Raw genomic sequence first — 24211 nt, 5'->3', positions numbered from 1 at the left:
CTTATAGTGTTTTTGTATTTCTTTGTATTTTCATATTTTGTTTACAGAGTATATTTGAAATTCTTTATATTTCTATCTTTTAGTTACTAAGTATTTTTGGAATATTTTATATTTCTGTCCATTGGTTACAGTTGCAATATCTCTTTCAACTTGTGGCATATCTTTTTATTTACTTTACTGTTTGTTAATGAACAGAAATTCTTCATGTTAGTATTGTTAATCAGGCTTTTTAGTTTACTGTTTAATGCTTTTTGTGTCTTAATTAAGACATCCTTCCCTACCCTAATGATATCCTACACTATCTTCTAAAAGCTGTATAGTTTGTATTTCAAATTTAGGCTTTTCATCTGCTAGGAATTGAGTTTTGTATGTTTTCTGAGAATCAAGTCTGATTTTTTTTCTTTTTTCTATATGTGGATGCTCAGCTAATTCTAGAACCATTTATTTAACAAGTTTGCCTTTTCCCCACCAATCTGCATTGCTAATTCTTACAGCAAGTGTCTGTATGTGTGTGGACCTGTTTCTGAGCTCTTTGTTCTTCCCTCACTAGTTTGTCTTTTGCTTTGACAATACTCACAGTGTTTTTAAGTCACTGTCATCTTGTGTCTTAATATTTGTAATAGCAAGTTTTCTTACTTGGTTCTTTTTCAGGACTGTGGCTATTTTTTGTCCTTTGCATATTCATATAAATTTTATAATCAGCTTGTCAGTCTCTGGGGGAAAGGCTTTTGTAAATCTGAATGGAAATACATCAATTCTTTCAAATCGATTTGGACATGACTGACATTTTATAGCGCTGAATCATCCAATATAAAAATTTGGTATTCATCTCCATTTTAAAGCATATTTCCATTTCATTTCACTTCATTTCATTTCATTTACTTTACTTTTTTAGAGAGAGAGGTAGGGAAGGAGAAAGGGAGAGAAACATCAGTGTGCCAGAGAAACATTGCTTGGTTGCCTCTCCAGCACCCCCAACTGGGTACCTGTTGGTACATGTGCCCTGACTGGGAATTGAACTGGCAACACTTTACTTCATAGGCCAGTGCTCAGTCCACTGAGCCACACCAGCTGGGACTAAAGTATATTTTAATTACTCTCCTACTATTTTATAATTTTCTCCCTGGAGGTCTTGCACATTGTCATATTTATTCCTAGGCACTCTTATGTTTTATCCCCTTCTTTTAAAAAGAATATTCAAATTGTTTTAATTTTAAAATGGTATTGTTCCCACTCTTTGGGCAAACAGGTATTATCTTAGATTCATGGGTATCTGAGATTTTTTGTACCTCAAGAAGTGTTGACTTGTAAATAATCCTTTCTTTTTCTAAGATTTTTTTTTTTTTTTTTTTTGGTATGGTTAGGAAAAGGCAAGAGTTTTATCTTGTGCTGGGTTTTGAAAACCCACTAGGGAGGAGAAACATAAATAACAGGAATTTGGCACTAACCATATTTCATTGGTTTTAAGTAACCACTTTGCTCTGCCATTTGTGAGGCTAAATAGAGAGTTGTAATCTCAAACCATGGACCTCTGTTAATAGTTTGTTCTGATGAAACTTTGAGCCAGAACATGAGGGCCTAAGGTTCAGACAAGTTTTGAATTAGTATGGAAAAGTAAGCGAATCTGTTTTTGGCTTTATCCATTTTCCCAAAGTCATTCTCTTTTAAGCATGTTTGATAAATAATCATTAAACTCAGTATATTAAATTTCCACAAACTCAGCTGCTTAAAACAACATATATTTATTATCTTAGAGTTTCTGTTGGTCAGGGGTCTTGGCATGGCCTAACTGGGTATTCTGTTAAGAGTCTCACAAGGCTGTAATCAGTGTATTGGTTGGGCTGCATTTTTATCTGGAGGTTGGAGTGTTCTTCCAGTCTCCTTCAGGTTGTTGGCAGAATTCAGTGCCTTGCAGTTACAGTACTGAGGTGCTTGATCTCTTGGTGCTTTCTTGGCCAGTTGTTGCCTTCTGCACAACATGGCAGTTTGCTCCTTCTAGGCCAGTGGGTGAATCTCTCTTACACTTCATGTTTCTTTGAGTTCTTTTAAGGGGTCACTGGATGAAATTATGCCCACCCAGGACTTTGAAGTGAACTCAGGGTCAACTGGTTAGGGACCTTAATTATATCCTCAAAATCCTTTGTGTCATGTAATGTAACATAATCATGGTAGTGGTGTCTCATCACGTTTACAGATCCTCACATACAAGAGAATTGGATCATACCAGGTATATACATATTCCAAGGAGCAGGAGTCTTGGGAGTCATCTGAGAAATGTGCCTATCGCACTCTGGCCCACATGTGAAAACTTCAGTTTCTCATACCAAATGACGCCTTGATTCTTCTTTACAACTGGATTGCGAAACTTTTACAGACAGAGATCGTGTGTATCCATCCTGATATTGCATCATCCAATCTAAAAATTGGAAGATTCCCCAACAGTGACAGCTTGAATCAGAATTCAGATTAGATCATTTAGTTATGTACTCTTTTTGACAGCACTCCCTCCTTTTCTTTCCCCAGGCTGTGGATATGTCCTATAAATTGGGTCATTTGTCTTCTGGATTAATTTAGATTTGGCTGATTCTTTTCTCCTTCCATTTAACTTGTTCTGTACCCTGTTTCTTTTAAACTGATAGAAAGATACAGTGGCTTGGTTAAATTTGGTTCAGATGTTTAGACAAGAGTACCTCATGTGTACTTCCTGTTGCGTCACATCATGAGGCACATAATGTTTGGTTTTCCAATTTTGGACTGCTAAGTTCGATCAGTTGGTTCAAGTATTTTCAACCCCATCCCTACTTTAAAAAAATTTCCATTAATCTTTTACCTATGGTTATGGCTTTTATTGATGATTGTTGCCTATATCCAATATTTCATTTGGGATTGCATAATGGTGATTTTCCAATTTAGTTATTCCTGCATTTCTCTGTTGGACTCTTAGCATTTATCAACTTTTTGGTTTTTGTGAGATATATTCATACAGGAAAGGCAGGAAAAATGCTCAATTCCCCCCACTCCCCTTTATTGATCAGTTCCCAGAGTAATGAGAGCAGTCTATGGAAGACACCAATCATTTTCTTTGTGAGTCATTTTAAATTTGTGGATTTTTTTTTTTAAAGACATGTTATGCTTTCCAATGACATTTTCTTTAAAGTTTTGTTTTCTTACTGTAGGTATTTAGAAACAATTGATTTTTGCCCATTAGTCTATTAAATTCAGCAGCTTTAATTTATTTTTAAGTTTTATCCTCTGCGATGGCAATTTTTTATTTTGCCTTTTAAGTCTTTATACCTTTACTTTCTTTTTTTCCTTACTGAAGTAGTATAGAACTGTATTCCTATTTGAATAGAAATGAGATGCTACAACCCTGTTCTTGTTCCTTACCTCAGAGGCAATCTTTTAGTATTTCACTATTAAGAATCGGATTAAGAATGTTTCCTTATATTCCTATACATTTCATCATGCTTTAATACCTGATTTCGTGGACTGCTTTTCTGCACCTTGCCCATGATCACAGGAGTTTTCTGCCTTTAGTCTGGTAATGTGAATTACACGAATTGATTTTCTAATGTCGAACCAATCTTCCAGTTCTGTGATAAACTCAACGTTGTCATGATGTGTTATCCTTTTTGGAGTTTGTTGAATTTAATTTGATAATATTTTTAGATTTTTTACATTTATGCTCACAGGTGAGACTGGCTTTATAATTTTCACTTTCAGTACTGTTCCTTGGTTTTGGTACTGGTGTTAAGCCCCCCTCATAAAACCAGTTGAGAAAGTGTCCTCTTTCTATTATTCTCTGTAAAAGTTTCTGTTAATAGTGGAATTCCTTTTTCCTTGATTTTTGCTAGAACTCACTAATAAAGCCATCTGGACCTAGAATTTTCTTTGTGGGAAAACTTGCCAGATGGTTAAGATTTTAGTTCTTTGAAGAATGTAAGGTAAAAGTAATACCTTCCTGTGTTGACAAGCTAGTAATTACAAGTAAAATTCAGTCATCGATGAATATTTTTTACTTGAAGGGTTTAAGTAAAGTTCTTTTGTCTTTATTTTTTGAGGTATATCCAACATATTTTTGTCTGTAATTAATTAGAAATTGTATTGAACACAATTATAAATTGTTTTGACTACAATTATATTTTAAAAAATAGGTTATCTATTATGCGGGGTAGGGTAAGAGTAGGTTTTCAGTTGTGAGTACACAAAACAGAGTTTATTCTTATATTATTACTTATTATATTATTTTCCATACGAGTAACTGTAAACCTATTTTGCCATACCCTGTATTTAATACTGTTGTTTAGATTTATGTTTTAAGCTTCTTAAGTTAGTACGCTTTCTAAATAATGAATTTTTAAGGAGTGTTTAAGAGGACATAGAGTTAGATATCCAAGTTCAACTTTTGGCTCTGCCTGTTACTATCTTGTGTGTATTTCTTATTTTCTAGGCCTCAAATCCTCATTTTTAAAAAATACTTACTTAACATAGTTTTCAAGAAGATAAACTGAGAAGTGCTTTTTATAAACCATAAACTATATAAATGAAAGGTTTTAAAGATAGGGGAAGTTAGTGAGTGAGAAGGAACCTTTGCGATCTGTTTGAGCCCATTCATTTTATAGGAAGTAGAAGCTACTAGTGTATTTGGTATGTACAGAGCTGACTGTACAACCCGGACTTCCTGCTTCCCAGACCACTGGGCTTTTTCTGTTTTGCCTTTGTTCAAATTAAATACTAGGTACTTGCGAGAAACTTTGACTTCTTTAGGAACATAACTGAGTGTATCATTCCCAAGAGGTTGGGTAGAAAAGTACATGTGACATTAGGGAGAAAAAGGAATTTTAAGACTTTAGTTTCTTAAGTTACCAGTAATTAAAACTGCTGTCAAAGTAGTTATTGAATTTTTTCCCCCAGAATTTAGACAAAGAGAGACTTGTTATACTTTTCAGGGATTAAAATTCATCTAATAACAGTAAGAAGTAAGGCCCTGTGTGGTTGCTACATAACTTTGTACTTGAAATTCAGTTGAAATTTTACTCTAAAAACCATTGCTTCAGTATAATTTTAGTTAAATCTTAACTTATATTTAACATGAAAACTTTCAGGCTAATTGTGTTTGTAAAAGATAGTTCCTTGGAATCTAATTTGCCTCTTTTTTTTCTTATTTTCTCTAAATATAGTCTTATTTTTTCTAAATATGGAAAAAATAGTTTCAAGTTTTTAAGTTGATAATACTAGTGGAAAGTGTTGTTATTCTTTGAGCTTTGAAGATTCACTGTATTGTATAGTATTTGCGATGTCCTATCCTCAGGGGGGAACTTCTTTCCTCTCTTTTCTCACTGCTGTATACTGGAGATCCAGACTGTACCCCACTCCTTTGCTCCTCACTCCCTTCCCCTCCATAAGGTGCAGCACATATTTCAATTACTAATCCTATCTCCAGTTCTGTTGTCTACTCTCATTTAAGAATTTCTTTCTTCCTTCCCTTCTTACCCTTCCTCTCCTAGGAAGTTTGTTTCCTGTGAAATGATGAGGCACATAGGGACACATTGAAGGGAGAAACCCAGATTGGCTGAGGCAGTTAAAAAATCCCAAATGCTTTTGTGGAAAATATGTATCCCATATTTTAGATAAGTTTATAAAATGTTTACTTAAGTCATCTTAATCCCACTTGTCTTTTTTTACAGGTAACACCTTCAAATGCTAGATTTGTGGAGTTATTTTGAATAAAAAGTTTCTAAGAACTGAGGCTGTTTTTACTAATTTCTATGAGGATTCAGTATAAGAATTTATATAAAGTGAATTGAATTTTGTTGGCTTAAAGTTGAAAATAATATACAAACTTTTTTTGTTAAATTTACTGGGGTGACATTAATAGGATCATACAGGTTTCAAGTGTACATTTCTGTGATATAAGGTCTGTATATTGCACTTTGTGCCCACCACCCAAAGTCAGATCATTTTTCTCACCCTGTATTAGGTGCCCTCCTCCCTGCGACCCCTCCCACTCATTTCCCTTTGGTAACCACCGTACTGCTATGTCCACGAGTTTCAGTTTTCACATATGAGTGAAATCATATGGTTCTTAACTTTTTCTGAGTGATTATTTCACTTTGCATAATATTCTCAAGGTCCATCCATTTTGTTGCAAATGGCAGTATTTCATCTTTCCTTATGGCTGAGTAGTATTCCATTGTACCACATCTTCTTTGTCCGATCCTCTAATGAAGGACTAGACTTTGGTTGTCTCCATGTCCTGGCCACCGTGAATAATGCTGCAGTGAACATAGGGGTGCATATATCTTTGCAAATACATGTTTTTGAGTTTTTTGGGTAGATATCCAAGAGAGGGATTGCTGGATCGTATGGTAACTGTATTCTTAATTTCTTGAGGAACCGCCAGATTGTTTTCCACAGTGGCTGTACCTGTCTACATTTCCCCAGCAGTAAATGAGGGTTCCCTTTTCTCCACAACCTCTTCCACACTTGTTGTTATGATACTTGTCTTACTGATAATAGCCATTCTAACAGGTGTGAGATGGTATCTCACTGTAGTTTTGATTTACCTTTCCCTAATAGCTAGTGAAGTTGAACATTTTTTCATATAGCTGTCGGCCATTTGTTATGTCTTTTTAGGAGAAGTATCTGTTGAGGTCCTCTGCCCATTTTTTAATTGGATTGTTTGTTTGGTGTTTAGTTTTATGAGTTTACTCTTTGTTGGAGCTATTGTTTGCAAATATCATCACCCATTTGGTCCATTGCCTTTTTGTTTTGTGGTCAGTTTCTTTTGCTGTGCAGAAGCTTTTTAGTTTGTTAGAGTACTATTCATTTATTTTTGCCCTTCCCTTGGGGTCGAATTTATAAAATGTTCTGTATAACCAAGGTCCATAAGTTTAGTACCTATGTTTTCTTCTATGTAATTTATTGCTTCAGATCTTATATGTAGGTCTTTGATCCATTTTGAATTAATTGTTATACATGGGGACAAACTGTAACTGTTTCATTCTTTTGAATGTGGCTTTCCAATTTTCCTAGCACCATTTTTTGAAGAGGCTTTCTTTTCATTGTGTGTTTTTGACTCCTTTGTCGAAAATTATCTGCCCATATACATGTTGTTTTATTACCAGGCTCTCAGTTCTCTTCCATTGATCTGTATGTCTGATTTTCTGCCAATACCCTGCTGTTTTGATTATTGTAGCTGTGCAGGATAATTTGAAGTCAGGTAGTGTGATAATTCTCTCTTCTCTTTTCTCAGGATTGCTTTGACTATTTGGGGTCTTTCATGGTTACATACAAATCTGATGATATTTTTGCTATATTTCTTTAAAAATTGCCATTGGGATTTTCATTGGGATTACATTAAATCTTTGGTAATATGGCCATTTTAACTATGTTGATTATTCTAATCCATGAACATGAGTATCTTTCCATTTCCTTGTATCTTTTTCAGTCTCTTTTAATAATACTTTGTAGTTTTCAGTATATAGGTCTTTCACATCCTTTGTTAAGTTTATTCTTAGGTATTTCATTCTTTTGGTTGCAGTTGCAAAAGGAATTGGTTTTTTCATTTCTTTTTCTAAACTTTTGTTGTTAGTATGTAGGAAAGCAGTGGATTTTTGTACATTGACTTTGTATCCTGAAACTTTTTGTGTTTGTTTATTGTTTATAATAGTTTTTTGGTGGAGTCTTTAGGGTTTTCTTTGTACTCAATCAAGTCACCTGCAAAAGGTGACACTTCTGCTTCTTCCTCCTCAATTTGGATGCCTTTTGTTTTATTCTCTTGCCTCTTATTTCATTCTAGCTCTGGCTAGGACTTCCAGCAATGTGTTGAAGAAGAGTGGTGAGAGTGGGCATCCTTGTCTTGTCATATTGGATCTTTATCATGTTTAGGTACTTTCCTTCGATACCTATTTTATTGAGTGTTTTAATAATAAGTGGATGTCGTATCTTATCATACTTTTTCTTTATCTGTTGATAGGATCATCTGATTTTTAGCCTTTGTTCTGTATTGTGGTATATTAAGTTGATTGATTTGCATGTGTTGAACTATCCTGGTGTCCGGGAATGAACCCCACTTGATCGTGATGTGTTATTTTTTAAAATGTATTGTTGTATTTGATTTGCTACTATTTTGTTAAGGATTCTTGATTGTATTCATCAGAGATACTGGTTTGTACTTTTATTTTTTTGTGTTTCCTGGCTAGGAGTTTGTATCAGGGTTATTTTGGCCTCATAAAATATGTTAGGAAGCAATGCCTCTTCTTCAGTTTTTTGGAGGAGTTTGAGAAGGATTGGTTTCAAGTCTTCTTTGAATGTTTGGTAGAATTCACTAGTGAAGCCATCTGGTCCTGGACTTTTATTTTTGGGGTGGGTTTTGATAGTTGTTTCAATTTCCTCACTGTTGATTGGTCTATTTAGATTTTCTCATTGTTCATTTTTCAGTCTAGCAAGGTTATATATTTCTAGGAATTTATCCATTTCTTCTAGGCTATTGAATTTGGTGTCATATAGTCTTTCATAGTATTCTAGTATGATCCTTTGTGTATCAGTGATGTCTGTGATAACTTCTCTTTCATTTCTGATTTTGTTCATATGGGCCTTTTCTCTTTTGTCCTTAGTGACTCTAGACAGGGGATTGTCAATTTTATTAATCTTTTCAAAGAACCAGTTCTTTGCTGTATTAATATTTTGTATAGTCTTTTTGTTCTTCATTTCATTCTATTCTGCTCTAATTTTTATTATTTCCTTTCTTCTACTGACTTTGGTTTGCTTTTGTTCTTCTTTTTCTAGTTCTGTAAGATGTAATGTTAAGTTGTTTACTTGGCATTTCTCTGGTTTCTTGAGATAGGCCTGTAATTATATAAACTTCCCTCTCCTTACTGCTGTTGCTGCATCCCAGAAGTTTTGACATGTCGTGTAGTTGTTCTTATTTGTCTCTATATATCTTTAGATCTCACCTTTTATTTCTTCTTTGACCCAGTCATTTGTTAGTAGTATGTTGTTTAATCTCTACATATTTATGGGTTCTTTACTTCCTTTTTTGCAGTTGATTTCTAATCTCAAAGCATTGTGGTCAGAGAATATGCTTGTTATTATTTCAGTCTTCTTGAATTTGTTGAGGCTAGTTTTGTGACCCAACTTACGGCCTATCCTTGAGAATATTCCATGTGCACTGGAGACGAATGTATAATCTGATGGTCTGGGATGTACATCCATTTGGTCTAATGCGGCACTTAAGGCCGATGTTTCTTTATTGATTCTCTGTTTGGATGGTCTGTCTAGAGCTGTCAATGGAGTGTTAATGTCTCCAACTATGATTTTGTTTTGGTTTTTTTCTCCCTTTAGTTCTGTGAGTACTTACCATTATAAAATATTCATTTTTTTCTCTTCTTATTTTTAAATCTATTTTGTGAGATTAAGTATGGCTACACCTGTGAAGATAAGGTTCAATGTTACTTTAGCTGTTGTATAAGCTTGTGACATTTTTTTCTCTGAAAAACAGGACTTTAAAAAAGAATAAAGCTCATTACAGATGCTCCTTGACTTACAACAGGGTCACGTCCTAATAAACTTATTGTAGGTTGAAAATATTGTAAGTCAGAAATGCATTTGGTGTACTTCACCCACCAAATGTCATTGCTTAGTCTAGTCTACCTTAAGCATAACAGAACACTTCCATTAGCCTACAGTTGGGCAATTATCTGGAGTTTCATCTCAAGAGTAATTGCCTTTCTCTTCTCACCAGCCGCGGGGGACACAGGTGTTTTGTAGACTTGAGGGGATTTGAAAACACAAAAAACAATATCCAAAAAAATGCTGGAAATCACAGTATACTGTAGAGTATCAGTTGTTCACCCTTGTGATTATGCGGCTGACTGGGAGCTGAGAGGTTTGCTGCCAGTGCCCAGCATCACAAGAGCGTATCATACTGCACATTGCTGGCCTGGGAAAAGATCAAAATTCAAAGTACAGGTTCTACTGAATGCATAATGCTTTCACATCATCATAAAGTTGAAAAATTGTAAGTCAAACCATCAATTAAGTCAGGGATCATCTGTACATGCAGTTTCATCACAAAGGTAGAACTTGTACCCACCATAGACAAAGTTTAGTTCCTTTATATCATAAATGTTAGGGTATTTTTTTTTTTTAGGTTTTATGGATGTTATTAGCTGCACTACAGTTCTATAGGTTTTCTGGAACTCTGTATTATTTTTATTTATATTTTTTCATTGCTATTCATAGGAATGCATGAGGGTGAATATTTTATGCTAATTTTGCAGCTGAGGAAACTAAGAACCAAAGATGTTAAGAGGTTTGCTGAAGATTAACATGGTTAGTAAATAATGGAATTGAGATTTGAGCTCATGTCTGACTCCAAAGTTGGTGGTGGTGTGATTATTTAGGTAGAATGTGGATTGATAGGTAAACAGTTACTTGCAATTATAATAGTTATGCACAGTGTGCTGTAAGAGTGGAGAATAGGAAGCATCTAACTGTTAGGAAGGTCAGGAAGACTTTATAGAGGTGAATCACTGGTGAAGTGATTCTTAAGGGATCAGAATGCATCTTGTATTTTGTGCTGTGGAGACTGGACTTCATCCTTTGGGGGATTGGGAGGTACCGAAGGATTTCAGCAGGAGGAATGATGTGACCAGCTTCATATTCTTACAAAGATAAGATGGCCATAAAAGGGAATTTATTTGTAGTGCGGGTGTACTCACAGTAGGGAGACCTACAGGAAAGCTGTGGGAGAAGTGATGAGGTTGTCATTAATGGCAGGAGTGGAGATATGGAAAGGAGGGAATTGGATTTGAGCTTTTAAAAATTAAAGGTCATACAGATGTTCTCACTTATTTCTCTTCCCTGTCAAAAATACTGGGATCTAAAAGTTTGTGTTCAGAAGATAGGCTCAGTTCTCATCATCTATAGACTGCTGATCTGGAAAGAACTTGCTCTTAATTGTTAAGAGTGTAGCCACATTTAGGATAATAATAATGTCTTTTAGTCACAAATCCATTGAACTTTAGATGGAAGTGGAATTTATGCCTAGATTATAGTAATAATGTAACTAAGACTTTTCAGTATAGAATTTACACAGTCATTTCAGGAAGCAAAGCTAATATTACTCAAAATGATGAGCATTGTTTTATGAATGACTTCTTTTATTCCATTCTTGATCATTCTAAATAATTTCTTAGAAATTTCTGATTGAGTTCTGCAGGCAGGAAGAATGCAGTATTGTCAGTCTTTTTGACAGCGTGTCCTCCTAGGCAAATTTCTACCAATTTGATGCCACCCTGCATCTTGTCTTTTCCTTCTATCTTGAGCTGGAAGGGAAGCTGTTGCAGTGTTCCAATCTATCATGTGGTAGGTGGAGTTTCTTGGATTGTCAGTAAGAACAGTCTTCCTGTTGTTAACGAAGTCAAAAAAAAGATTAAAATAATATGCATTTAGTGTTTAGTATCTAATCAATCAGCAATTTCATTTATATATCTAGATGTATCTTTGTCTAAAATTACAAACTACAAAGGAAAATGATAGTTATCTTTTTGTTTGATAATGAATAAGGCCTTTTCCTGAATGATGACATCTCTATTTAACGGGTGCTGCCTACCGTAGTGGAATGAATGACAAGTGTAGGAATTAGTAAACCTTCTCTTGTAAATATTTTTATAATCTGCCCCTTCCATCTCACCTTTTAGCACAGCTTTAGTTTAGACCTTGTTGCTTGGGGTAATAAAATATCTCCCTACCTCCAGCCTGCGTTTCTTAAATCCACATTCTGCAGCTACCTGAATCTCTTTTACACAAGTCTGACACTGTCCCACCCGTGTCTCTGTGTCTCTTAACTCCTGATGAGTTCTGCTAAATCCTTGGAGAGTGGCATAATCAGAATGGCTCCTTGGACATTTAATTTCCGTGAAGTCTCACTAGCTTAACAATTTACACTTACACACAGATGTGCTTAATTTTTGTAATATATTTTAATGAATTTATATCTTCAAGCATTATTTTACTTAATTATACGTAATAGTATTTATTAAAATAGCTGAGAAAAGACAGGAATGCTCAGAGTGTAATACTGAAAAGATAATGTCACACAATGTTGCATTTAAAACAAGGTTAGGGTACTGAGGGGAGAAGTTTGTCTTAGTTGTCATATTGGGTGCCCCACACCAACCAGAGGGCCCAGCCCATCATGGGCACTCCATATCATGTTTAAGTGAACAAGTGAAATCTGTTTAGTGGAGAAACTTGTTTTGGTATGGAGTACATGATGTGCACTGGTGCATTTTGGGTAGCTCAGGTAGATGTCTATGAGATGTTGGCAAAGGGCAACGATTTTGGTGGTTTTGCCATTGTCCTTGTAAACTGTCCTTGTATCTCATTCATTATAGGCATGGATCTTTTCTAATGGCTCATAATACTACTTTAAAAGAAATTTAGGTCAGTAATTTGAGTTAAAATGATTACTTGTGCTGAATTAACCTAGAAGAGAAACAACTGAAAAAGAAATGTAGAAGACTTTAAAACAGATATTGGAGTTCAGAATTCCCAACCACTCTAAGTTAGATTTGTAGGCCTCGAGTCATTGTACCAAAAGGAGATGAAATTTTATATGGAGAAATGAATTACTCTTGCCATGTCCCCAACTCTTGTCTCTCTTTCCTCCTGCTCCTTGAACTTGGCAAAACACCAAACCCTAGAGCAGTCTTCATCATTTACCTACTGCATTCCTTGGAGGCAGGGACGGTGGACTGTTGCTGTAGTGCTGTGTGACAGCTGTGCCTCCGAGTCTCGCCTCCAGCCCGTCCTTTGCTGTCACCAGAATGATCTGTCTGTAACAAATCTGATTGTTAGTCCTCTCCTTGATTCTATGGACTTCTAATAGTCTTCAGGATTAAAAATCGAAGTTCCTAGGGTGGAAAATCACTTTTATAGATCTGGCCTCTTATCAATGTCTTACCTGATCTTTTAGCTCTTTTCCACATGTTTTCTGTACTCCAGATATGTTAACCATTTGCATTTCTCTCAATGTTCCATGTTGTTTTTATGCCACTGAACGAACATAGGACGTTTCTTTTTCCAGGCATGCTTTTCACTCCTTGCCAATGTCATCAATCACACGTCATTTAAAACTCCCAAAGTTACCTCTAGAAAGCTTCTGAGTTTTCTTTCCCGTTCTGTATTAGGTAACACCCTATGGCTAACGTTCTCAGTGGTACATAACTGAATATATTGTCCATGTGCCTTCTTTCTCACTAGACCTTTTTGAGTACTGGTGAGCTTTTTTGAGTACTGGATAATCTTATTATCACGTTAGTTTCTAATCCTTGATGCTGGTTTGCCTAGAACTTTTGTTAGTTAATGTGTGATAGTTAATTTATTAGAAGCCCCACATGTGCCCAACAGTGTGTCCTGCATATTATGAACATTTGAGAAAAGGAAGAATGTAGTCCCAGCCTTCTTAGTAAGTTAATTGTGCAGACAAAATGATTCATAAAGTAATTAGAAATTAATACAGTACAACATTAAGTGAGGACTTAGGTAGAATGGTTTGAGAATACAGATATAATTGAAAATTTCAAATCCCTTGGCATTTTATATCTGCTCTTTACTCTGGTTTTTTTTGTTAGTGGTAGTAATAACCACTATTAACATGCTACTCTTTCTACTTGTTTATCTTGTTATGCTTATCTGCATGCACCACTAGCATGTAAGTTTGATGAGGAATTTCCATCTCTGTTGTTCACTGTAGTATTTCCAGTGTCTGACATAAGGTAGGTCTGTTGCAGTGGATGGAATGATGTTCAGAGAAGGAAGTAATCACTAGGAGATGGTATTTATGAAATGTTTCATGAGGAAGTTACATCCTGAAGTAGAACTATAAAGTTAATGTTTTATTAGATAAGTGTTTATTAAATAATTAAAAGTTGCTGACCCTTTCCTTACATACTTGTTGCAACAACACTTCACTTCATATATTTGATGAGGAAAAAAAAAATGTGTTTGAAAAGTAGGTTTACTGGAGGCAGTAACACATTTTACACAGATCATTACACAATAAGTTGTTATGAAACCTGAGAACTTATCTTTTACTTTGCATCCACTCAAAATAACTATAAATGAGTTCAAATTTGTAGGCATATCAGGATCCTGGTTGTTTTGTGAATTAGGGATAATTGACTATTTGCCTGTAAGTTCTTATTTAGCAAATCTTGATCAGACTTTTTAAATGTTATATATACACATATGCATATGTCAAATAACTTATAATTGCATTTTCCATTTCTATAGAATTTCCTTTTCTGTTTCTTTACCTCCCCAGACTAACAGAATAACAATTGGGTTTGGAATTAAAACTATTCAAAATGTTAAATCATCAAAACAGGCTGTAAGTGGCACATGGTCATAATGCTGATTTGCATTGTATTTTAGAAAATAAAATTATTAGTTGGTCTCCAGCATTGGCTTATCTTCCTGCATTTTTCTTTTAAGCACAGAATTAGATACTCTTAGATTATTATACCTGAAATAAGTTCTTAATAAGTAAGCATCTAGTCTACTCAGTTTATTTTAGAGGCTAACCCTCTATTATGCTAATAATCACTTTAAATTTTAAGGTTGTACTACTTCTGGAATATATATAATCCTGAAGATGTTTTAAAGGGATATTATTTTAGAGAACTGGTAGAAGCAAGTGGCTGAAATTTGTCAGTCCATCACCAGTAGCCAGCTTGGGTGTGAATGAAGTTTTGTCAGTGCTTTTCCATTATGGTTTACTGGGTTAGTACACAAGGGGTGATTTTTATCAATCTGATTTTAAGCCATGAAAAACCCCACAGTCTCTCTCTAAACTGATAGTTTTCGACAACCTGAATGTGAGGATTCACATATTTCCCATAGGAAGAGTTTTAACCAGTAAATATATATTAAGGGAGCCATCAGGAACAAGATTTTTAAAACTTCAGTCTTTTTGTGGCTTTTTCTTGTTGAATGTAGAAGTTGTGCATTTAAAAAAGTCATATGGGTTAACTCTTGGATTCTCTCAAATAGAAAAATGAAAAAAAGTCCTTAAGGGTCATATAAATATTCTACATTTCCTTTTCTTGTATTCTTTGTGATATTTTCCTAGGACTTACGTTTTATTTAAACTGTTTTATACAAAGAATAGCACCTTGTATTCTGTGATTATTAGTTTTTTTTTTTTAAGGAGGTATTCATCTTTTTTGGGGATGAATTCCCCCAAAAAGGGAGATAATTGGTAAATACAATGGGTTACATAAGAAGAAATTAGTAAAGATGTTGAAGAATGTAGACAACCTCAAGTTACTACTGGTATAATTCCTGGTTGTAGTTGCCTAATATCAATTAAGTTGAATTATTTATTTTTAGTCATTTGTGTTCATATATTATACTTTTGATTTGAAGAATACTGTTAGACTTTTAATTAATTAATTTATTTTTATTCAGTTACAGTTGTCTGCATTTTCTCCCCATCTGTCCACCCCACCCCAGCCAGTCCCACCTCCCTCCTCCACCTCTACCCTCCCCCTTGATTTTGTCCTTGCGTCCTTTATAGTAGCTCCTATAGACCCCTCTCCCCACTATCCCCTCCCCACTCCCCTCTGGCTATTGTTACAATGTTCTTTTAAAAGCCTCTTAGTTTGACTTAGTTTGAAATTCAATTTGTTGAGTTTTAAAAAAATTATACCTTCTAACTATTGCCTGTATTTGGTGTGGCAAGTTAGTAATTGCTCTTTGTTCTATTTCAGATCCCTGCATGTCACTGAGTCCCCCATGCTTTACGGAAGAAGATAGATTTAGTCTGGAAGCTCTTCAAACAATACATAAACAAATGGATGATGACAAAGATGGTGGAATTGAAGTAGATGAAAGTGATGAAGTAGGTGGAAAAATTTCTCTTGTATTCCCATAACACACAACGAGGTTTTAGTATTAAATTTTCCCATTATTCGTTATATGACTCAACTCCTTCAACATCTTTTGTTTGTCTCTTTACATTTTAATTTTTCCCTTTGTATTTATGTGTTTTCCCCCCCTTTTTTTCCTTCATGTGTATATCAAGTTTACCCAGTTTTTTAAGAATCCTTAGTCTCAGGTTCTTGGATTTCTCAAACATGTATTTTTTTCTGACTCTATTGCCACAAAATTTAATGGCTTAAAATACAACACTTTATTATTTCTTCCGATTTTCTGGGTTGACTGCTTAGCTAGCACCTTTTCTGTACCCTTGAGTTGGGGCTGAGGTCCCTATGGCAGTTCCACTTAGTTGGGAGCTCTGCCGGGTCTGGAATATTTAAGATTCCCTCTTATCCAGAGTCTCTCTCCATGTGACCTCTTAATCATTCAGGAGTCTAGCTCAGGCTTCCTTACAGTATGGCAGCTGGCTTCCAAGTGGCAGTGTTCTAAGAAAACAAGTTCCCATGTGAAAGTGCTTATCATGTCTCTGCTTGACAGTGCCTGTTAATATCAGATTGGCTAAAGCAAGTTTGGCTAAGCTCAGAGTCCAGTGGGAGGGATTATATAGGGCATGAATACCAGGAGATGTGGTTTATTGGGGGTTATCTATATAACAACCTGTACCCATTGTACAAAAAATCATGCTTTATTTCTTCCTTATTAGTATTTTTATTATGTTTTTTCATTGTCATTTATTCCCCTTATAACCGCACCCCCCCACCCCCAACCACCACACTTGTAATCCATGCCCATGGGGTCCTTTTTCCTTTTTGCTTGATCTTTCTAACCCCCTAATCCCTCCCCTCCGACAGCTGTCAGCCTGCTCTCTATGAGTCTGTCTCTATTTTGCTTGTTAGTTCAGTTTGTTCATTAGATTCCACATATGAGTGAGATCATATGATGTTTGTCTTTCTCTGACTGGCTTATTTGACTTAGCATAATGTTTACAGGTCCATCCATTTTTACGGCCAAATGGTATTCCATTGTGTGTATGTACCATAGTTGTTTTATCTACTCATCCACTGATGGACACTTGGGCTGATTCCAGATCCTGGTGATTGTAAATAACGCTGCAATGAACATAGGCATGCTTATATTCTTTCGAATTAGTGTTTCAGGTGTCTTCAGATAAATTCCTGAAAGTGGATCTCTGGATCATAAGGCAGATCCATTTTTAATTTTTTGTGCTGTCCACAGTGACTGCACCAGTCTGCATTCCCACCAACAGTGCAAAAGGGTCCCCCTTTCTCCACGTCTCGCCAGCACTTACTGTTCGCATAAACCTCATTGATGTTTTAATTTGCATTTCTCTGATGATTACTGATGTTGAGCATCTTTTCATATGTCTATTGGCCACGTCTATGTCCTCTTTGGAGAAGTGTCCATTCAGGTCCTTTGCCCATTTTTTAAATTGGATTGTTTGTTTTTTTGATGTTGAATTTTATAAGTTCTTAATAAATTTTGGATATTAACCCCTTATCAGATGTATTGGCAAATTTGTTCTCCCATTTAGTGGGTTGTCTTTTTATTTTGTCAATGATTTCCTTTGCTTTGTAAAAGATTTTTAGCTTGATATAGTCCCATCATTTAATTTTCCTTTTGTTTCCCTTGCCTGAGGAGATATATCAGGAAAAATAAATAATTCTATGAGCAATGTCCGAGATTTTATTGCCCATGTTTTTTGCCAGGATTTTTATGGTTTTGTGTCTGACATTTAAGTCTTCAATCCATTTTGAATTTATTCTTGTGGGTGGTGTAAGAAGTTGGTCTAGTTTCATTTTTCTGCACGTATCTGTTCAATTTTCCCACAGCCATTTATTGAATAAACTATCTTTAGCTCATTGTATGTGCTTGCTTCCTCTGTCAAATATTAATTGGCTAAAAAGGTGTGGGTTTATTTGTGGGTTCTCTATCCTGTTCCATTGATCTATGTGTCTGTTTTCATACCAGTACCATTGCTGTTTTGGTGACTGTGACCTTATGTTGAATTGTATAGTTTGATATTAGGTAGCTTTATTTCTCCATCCTTATTCTTTTTTCTCAGGATCTCTGTTGCTATTTGTTCCAGTTCTGTGAACAAATATTTTCCCAAATATTACATCATTGGTATCTTGATAGGAATAGCATTAAATCTATAGATTGCTTGGGTATTATGGACATTTTAATGATGTCAGTCCTTTCTATCTGTGAACATGGTATGTGCTTCCACTTATTTGTATCTTCTTTAATTTCTTTTTTCAGTGTCTCATAATTTTCTGAGTACAGGTCCTTTACATCCTTGGTAAGATTTATTCCTAGTATTTCATTATTTTTAAAGCAATTACAAATGGAAATGGAATGGAATTATAAGGAAAGCAAATTGTTTCCTTAGTTTCCCTTTTTGATAGTTCATTACTGGCATATAAAAATGGAACTGATTTCTGGATATTATTTTGTATCCTGCTACTTTACTAAAATCATTTATCAGTTCTAGTAGTTTCTAGGTGAAATCTTTAGGGTTATCTATGTATGGTAGGTATCATGTTATCTGCAAATAATGACAGTTTACTTCTTCCTTTCCTATTTGGATGCTTTTTATTTCTTCTTTCTGTCTGATTGTTATGGCTAGGACTTCAGTACTATAAGAGAGGTGAAAGTAGACATGTCTGTCTTGTTTCCAATCTCAAGGGGAACACATCTAGTTTTTTATTGAGTATGGTGCTGGCAGTGGGTTCGTCATATATGGCCTTTATTATGTTTATGTATGTTCCCTCTATTCCCACTTTGCTGAGAGTTTTTATAAATGGGTGCCGGATTTTATCAAATGCTTTTTCTATATCTATTGATGTGATCATGTGACTTTTATCCTTCATTTTATTTATGTGGTGAATCACATTTATTGATTTGTGAATGTTGTACCAAGCTTGCATTACCAGAAAGAATCCTGCTTGATCATGGTGTATGGTCTTTTTGATGTATTGCAGTATTGATGTATCTGGGGCTCTAGACTGGGGAGCCTGGCTTGGGGTTTAGTCCCCACACTTCTCAGAGGGAACCCACCCGGCTGCTGAAATATTCCTCTAGCACTTCACTTGCCAGCCATGAGAGCCCAGCCAATGCTTGTGCATCTCTGCACTCTCTACCAGTCTTGTTGTAGTGATGTTGTTTCTTCTGTAAGTCTTGATTATGAGACTTCCCTTCAGCTAGTGATCAGTAGCTTATTCAGTGATTTTTCTGTAATTTAGTTGTAATTCCAGTTTGGTCCTGGGAGGAGGTTAGTGTAGCTTCCATGTACTCCACTGCCATCTTAGAGAGTCAGATAATGCCTTGTTTCTTAAGTGGTCTCATCTTCCCCCTTCATCTGGTGTTCCTCTCAGTTTCTACATAGAAGTGGTTTTCTTTATTCCTCTGTGGTCTCATTCTTACCAAATCCCTTGGTTATTTTTCAGTCCTCTTGAAACACTTTGTTGTATTTGGCACCGTTGAAGAGTTTCTCTTTTAGTTGATATAATACTCAATTACATTACTTACTATACTGTTAGCTAATGTTATATGACAGTGACATCCTCTAGTGATATTGTTATTTAATCACATTGTTATCTAACCGTAACATTCTTTGAAGATCTATTCTTGACCTGATGTATAAAGTATTTACCTTAAGAATACTCATTTCTGTTTAGGTTACTACTGATTCCTCCATCTCTAAACCAGATTGATAAAAAAACTGATAATAGCCAACACAACAATGGCTATTTGGTATGAATTAAAATTATTTTTATTGTCAGGTCAGCAAAAAATACATTATTTGATGTGCCACAGAATTTTAGTAGTTAGTTTATGTGTGCCATGGGATGGAAACAGTTGAAAATTGCTGATTTAGGTGTTTATTATCTTGTATCTAGATTATCACCTCTAAATTTTTCTCATCTAATCCACTTGAATATCACTTTGAGAGTATTTTTCTCTGGCTAGAAAACTTAATAGTGATTTCTTAGTGCTTATTAGATCAGATATTAACTCTTTCATTTTATATTTAATGTCTCTAAATTACTGACTTGTGCTTATTGAGATTATCTCTTCTCATTGTGGTTAAATCATTTTGGTATTTAGAGCCCAGTGACATTAGTGTTGGAATCATGGCTTCCAGTTATAAATAGTCCAATTTATTTCATTCATTTGTAGAACCACAGATGATAGGATAATCCTATTTTATGCTGTTTCCAACTTAAAAAAGTACTTAAATATACTCTGTCATCAGGTAGAATGAAATGAATTGATGGGTTATTGAGTTTTACTATTACTGGAAACCAACATAAAGTAGTCATTTATTGTCAGTCATTTTATTATATTTTATTATATTTTATTTTATTATATTCTTTCAACATCATCAGCATTTCTTTACTTCTCCACACACACACACACACACACACACACACTCAAGCTTTAAGATTACTTTTAGTAATAATACTCTGGATTATTAGTGATGAATTGTTCTTTCTAATCGTCTCAAGATTGTCTGAATGGTTTACTTTGTGGTCAATGTAATTGTTTAAGAATTGAATATTAAATATGCTAACATAAATTCTATTAGTCTAAATTATTACAATATCTATAAATTATGGAATAAATGTAACTTATTATCATATTAAGTACTTTTATAGACAGAATTATTTTCCAGGCTAAGTAGCTTTCCTTAAAGTTATTGTTGTACATTTTCTTAGTCGTTTATAGTATAACTGTATTAGTTTTATTAAACAAATTCCATGCCAACTCTGAAGTGTATAGTATTTAGTATATGGATGGTATGTGTTGTTTTATAACTATATCCAACAATGAAGTTGGAGATAACTTTTAACATTAAACTTTGGGGTACTGTGCTGAGAGGACACACTTTTAAGTTATTACGCTGGTAGTGCTTCATTTTCCTTTGACGTTGGTGTTACTTGAGGACCTAATTATTGCTTACATTGTTTTAATGCTGAGGGATTATTTAGGGGGGGAGGGAGAAGTGAGACTGGAAGAGCATATGTGGTTAATTAAGAGTCTTAGTATTATAAAGTGTTTGAAAAGATTGGTGCACATTTTCACTTTGAAGATGGAATAGTTTTAGATAGCCACAGTGCAAGAGTTAAAAATTAACTTACTGAGATTAGTTAATTTTGCACCTAGAATAAAGCTAGATTCTTTATTTTAAAAATCTACATAATAGAAATTACTTTGGTATTGATATATGGAGTCATAAATATTACTACTTGGGGATGTTTTCTAACACCGATCAAGTCTTCAATTCTCCAACACCAACTGGGTGTCCAACAATTCAGTTTAATTCTGACAACGCCTACCTGGAGTAGTGTCAGATCCCACAGGTTAAAGGGCTTAGTTTCACAAGACTGCCCCCAGTTCACATGCCAGTCAAAAGTCTCTGGCCATGTGTACTTCTGACCAGCCTGCTCTCAGCCAGGGGTTCCCACAGCCCCTTCTCAGATTTGACGTTTTGCTGGAATGGATCACAAAACAGGGAAAACACTTTACTTATGTGTACTGTTGAAGGATACAGCTCCAGAACAACCAAGTGGAAGAGATACTTAGAACAAGGTATGGGAGGAAGGGCATGCCACCTTCCCAGCACCTCAATGTGTTCACCAACCTGAAAGTGCTCTGAATCTCAAAGTTCAAGAGTTTATTTTAATAAACCTTAGTTTCCCCAGAGGTGAGGTGGGTGGGACTGAAAGTTCCAACCTCAATCTATCCGTCCTGGTCACTAGTTGCATCCTGAGGCTATTTTAGGAGACCAACCCTACGTAATCCAATTAGCATAAATTAAGGGCAAAAGACACTTCTGTCACACCCTGGTGGTGTGGCTCACTTAGTTGCAGTGTCCCCAGTAGACCAGTAGGTCGAAGGTTTGATTCCTGGTCAGATTATAGTAGGAAATATTTTTTATTATGGACATACTGGGTTACCTGAAGTATAATATAAAATTAGTTTTACTTGTTTCTTTTTACTTTTTAATGTAACTTCTAGAAGAGTTAAAATCACATATATAGATCACAGTTTATTTCTGTTAGACAGTACTTATCTAGAAACTATGGTGTGTTGTGGGCTGTAAGGAATGAGTTACTAATTCTGTAGTTCTTGGGCTGGTTTGGTGCCTTCAGTTCAGTGTAGCTACATCTAGGTTTGTGTTTTTCGTACAAGTGTCTCTTTTTTAAAGAAGTGGGAGTAAATAGCAATACTACTGTGGACCTTGAGCAGGCATAATGAGGAGACCACAGTTTTAATAGGAAAGCTTAGTAAGACATTTAAAATACTTTATTTCTTGTTGTATATATTGGTTTGAAATACTGCTTTTTGTAAAATTTGGAAAAAAATTTAGCATTTTAAAATGCTGGTTGAAAACAATGTTTTTCCTCTTTAGTGTCCTCTGTTTTTGTTTTTGTATGTTTTTTTTTGGGGGGGTCATGTGATAAAGAATTTACTTTTCTAGTTTATTCATTCATTTAATATAGAGCTAATACTTGAGGGTCTGTTATATGTCAGATACCCAAATAGATGTTGGAGTATGTTAGAAACAGACAGTGTTCATATAAATCTTTCAGCCGTTAAGCTAATGTTCTGTGGGTGCTAAGGGAAGGCAGACTAAACAAGCTGGGAAACTAACTAAGCTGGGAAAGTGGGATCAGGTCAGCTAGGTGATGGGTGGCTGTAATTTTAAGTGGGGTGGTCATGGTAGACCTCATTAAAAAGGTCACACTTAAAGTATGCACTGTTAGGACAAGTAAGAGAGTAAATATCTGACAGTTTTCCAGAGCTGTTGTAAAATTGAAATCGGAGGATTTAGGAGTATTTCAGATTAGGAACAAGATGGAAAGCTTTTGCTCTCTAGGTCATTATCTTTTGGCCCATGCTAAAAAAAAGATTAGATGTCAATATATATGGAATCTGTGACCTGTTTAGATCGAGTTGCTGAGTATGGTCCAGTTTGCATGTTGTCAATATTGAAGATATTTTGGCAAGTATGGGTACTTGATCAACAAATAATTTTAACAACACAAATGAATGGCTTTGGTGCTCTGAGCACAGCAGTAGGAGTCAGTGAGAATTCACATTGTTATTACCCGCTTTGTGACTGAAAATGTATAGTTTCTAGTGTGTATGAACTTTGTTTTTTTCCTTTAAATTTTAAAAACTTCCTTCTCATTTTCTAGTTTTTCTTTTTTTAATCCATTTGCACCTTTCATTGATGTCATTCAGCATAGTTTTAGAGTTTTTGTTCCTATCAGTTGGTTTGATATATAGTCAACTTTAAGATCAACTTACATGAAAAATATTGTACCTAATATTTCAGTTTTTCTTCTGTTAGCTGTTCTGCCTGAAAACCTTTGACATTATTTGTCTAGACACTTCAGAGAACTTAGTTAACAGTCCAGCTGTATCTATATCTGAAACAAGGAGAGTCACTTATGAAAATAGGCAAAAGTAAGGTTAGGAAAAAATAGAAAATAGTTTAAAAAATAGGGTCAATGAGTTTTAAATTATGTGGAGTACTGTTTCTAAAGGAATAAATTCATGTGTTTTTTCATTTTCTCAGTTAAAAGTTTAACCTATTTATTAATTATCTATTGCTGTGTAACAAATTTCTCCCAAATGTAGTGGTTTACAACAGTATACTTGTATCACCTCATGGTTTCTGTGGGCCAGAAGTCCAGGTGCAGCTTAGTTGGGTCTTCTGGCTCTGGGTCTCACACAGAGTTGCAGTTAAGATGTCAGTGGGTATAGCAGTCACCATGGAAAGTAATATGGAGGTTCCTCACAAAATTAGAAATAGAACTACCATTTGACCCAGCAGTCCCACTTCTGGGTATTTATCTGAAGAGATCCAAAACATTAATTGAAAAGATGTATGCATCCTTATGTTCACTGCAGCATTATTTACGATAGCCAAGATATGGAAGCAACCTAAGTGTCTATCAGTAGGCAGTTGGAGAAAGATGTGGTACATATGTACAATGAAATATTATTTGGCCATAAAAAAAGAATGGCATCTTACCATTTTTGACAACATGGATGGATCTAGATTGTTTTATGCTAAGTGAAAGAAGTCATACAGAGAAAGACAAATATATGATTTCACTTACATGTGGATTCTAAAAAACAAGATAAATGAAAAAATAGAAACAAACTCATAGATACAGAGAACAAACTGATGATTGCTAGAAAGGAGTGGCGTTGGGGGACTGGGTGA

At 35.1% G+C, this 24211-nt stretch overlaps 1 protein-coding gene across 1 annotated transcript in view; it reads left to right on the top strand.

Moving 5' to 3' along the window:
• Positions 1–24211, top strand: part of STIM2 (stromal interaction molecule 2) — a 134173-nt gene that overhangs the window by 38371 nt on the left and 71591 nt on the right. The window contains exon 2 of the mRNA XM_053922454.2: positions 15780–15910. Within this exon, the coding sequence (XP_053778429.1) occupies positions 15780–15910 (131 nt within the window). The remainder of the gene's footprint in view (positions 1–15779; positions 15911–24211) is intronic.

This window comes from Desmodus rotundus, chromosome 4 (genome assembly GCF_022682495.2).
Source record: "Desmodus rotundus isolate HL8 chromosome 4, HLdesRot8A.1, whole genome shotgun sequence".
In the NCBI taxonomy this organism is placed as follows: domain Eukaryota; kingdom Metazoa; phylum Chordata; class Mammalia; order Chiroptera; family Phyllostomidae; genus Desmodus; species Desmodus rotundus.
The sequence above is the reverse complement of the archived record's forward strand: the minus strand, read 5'-3'. Positions and strand labels throughout refer to the sequence as shown.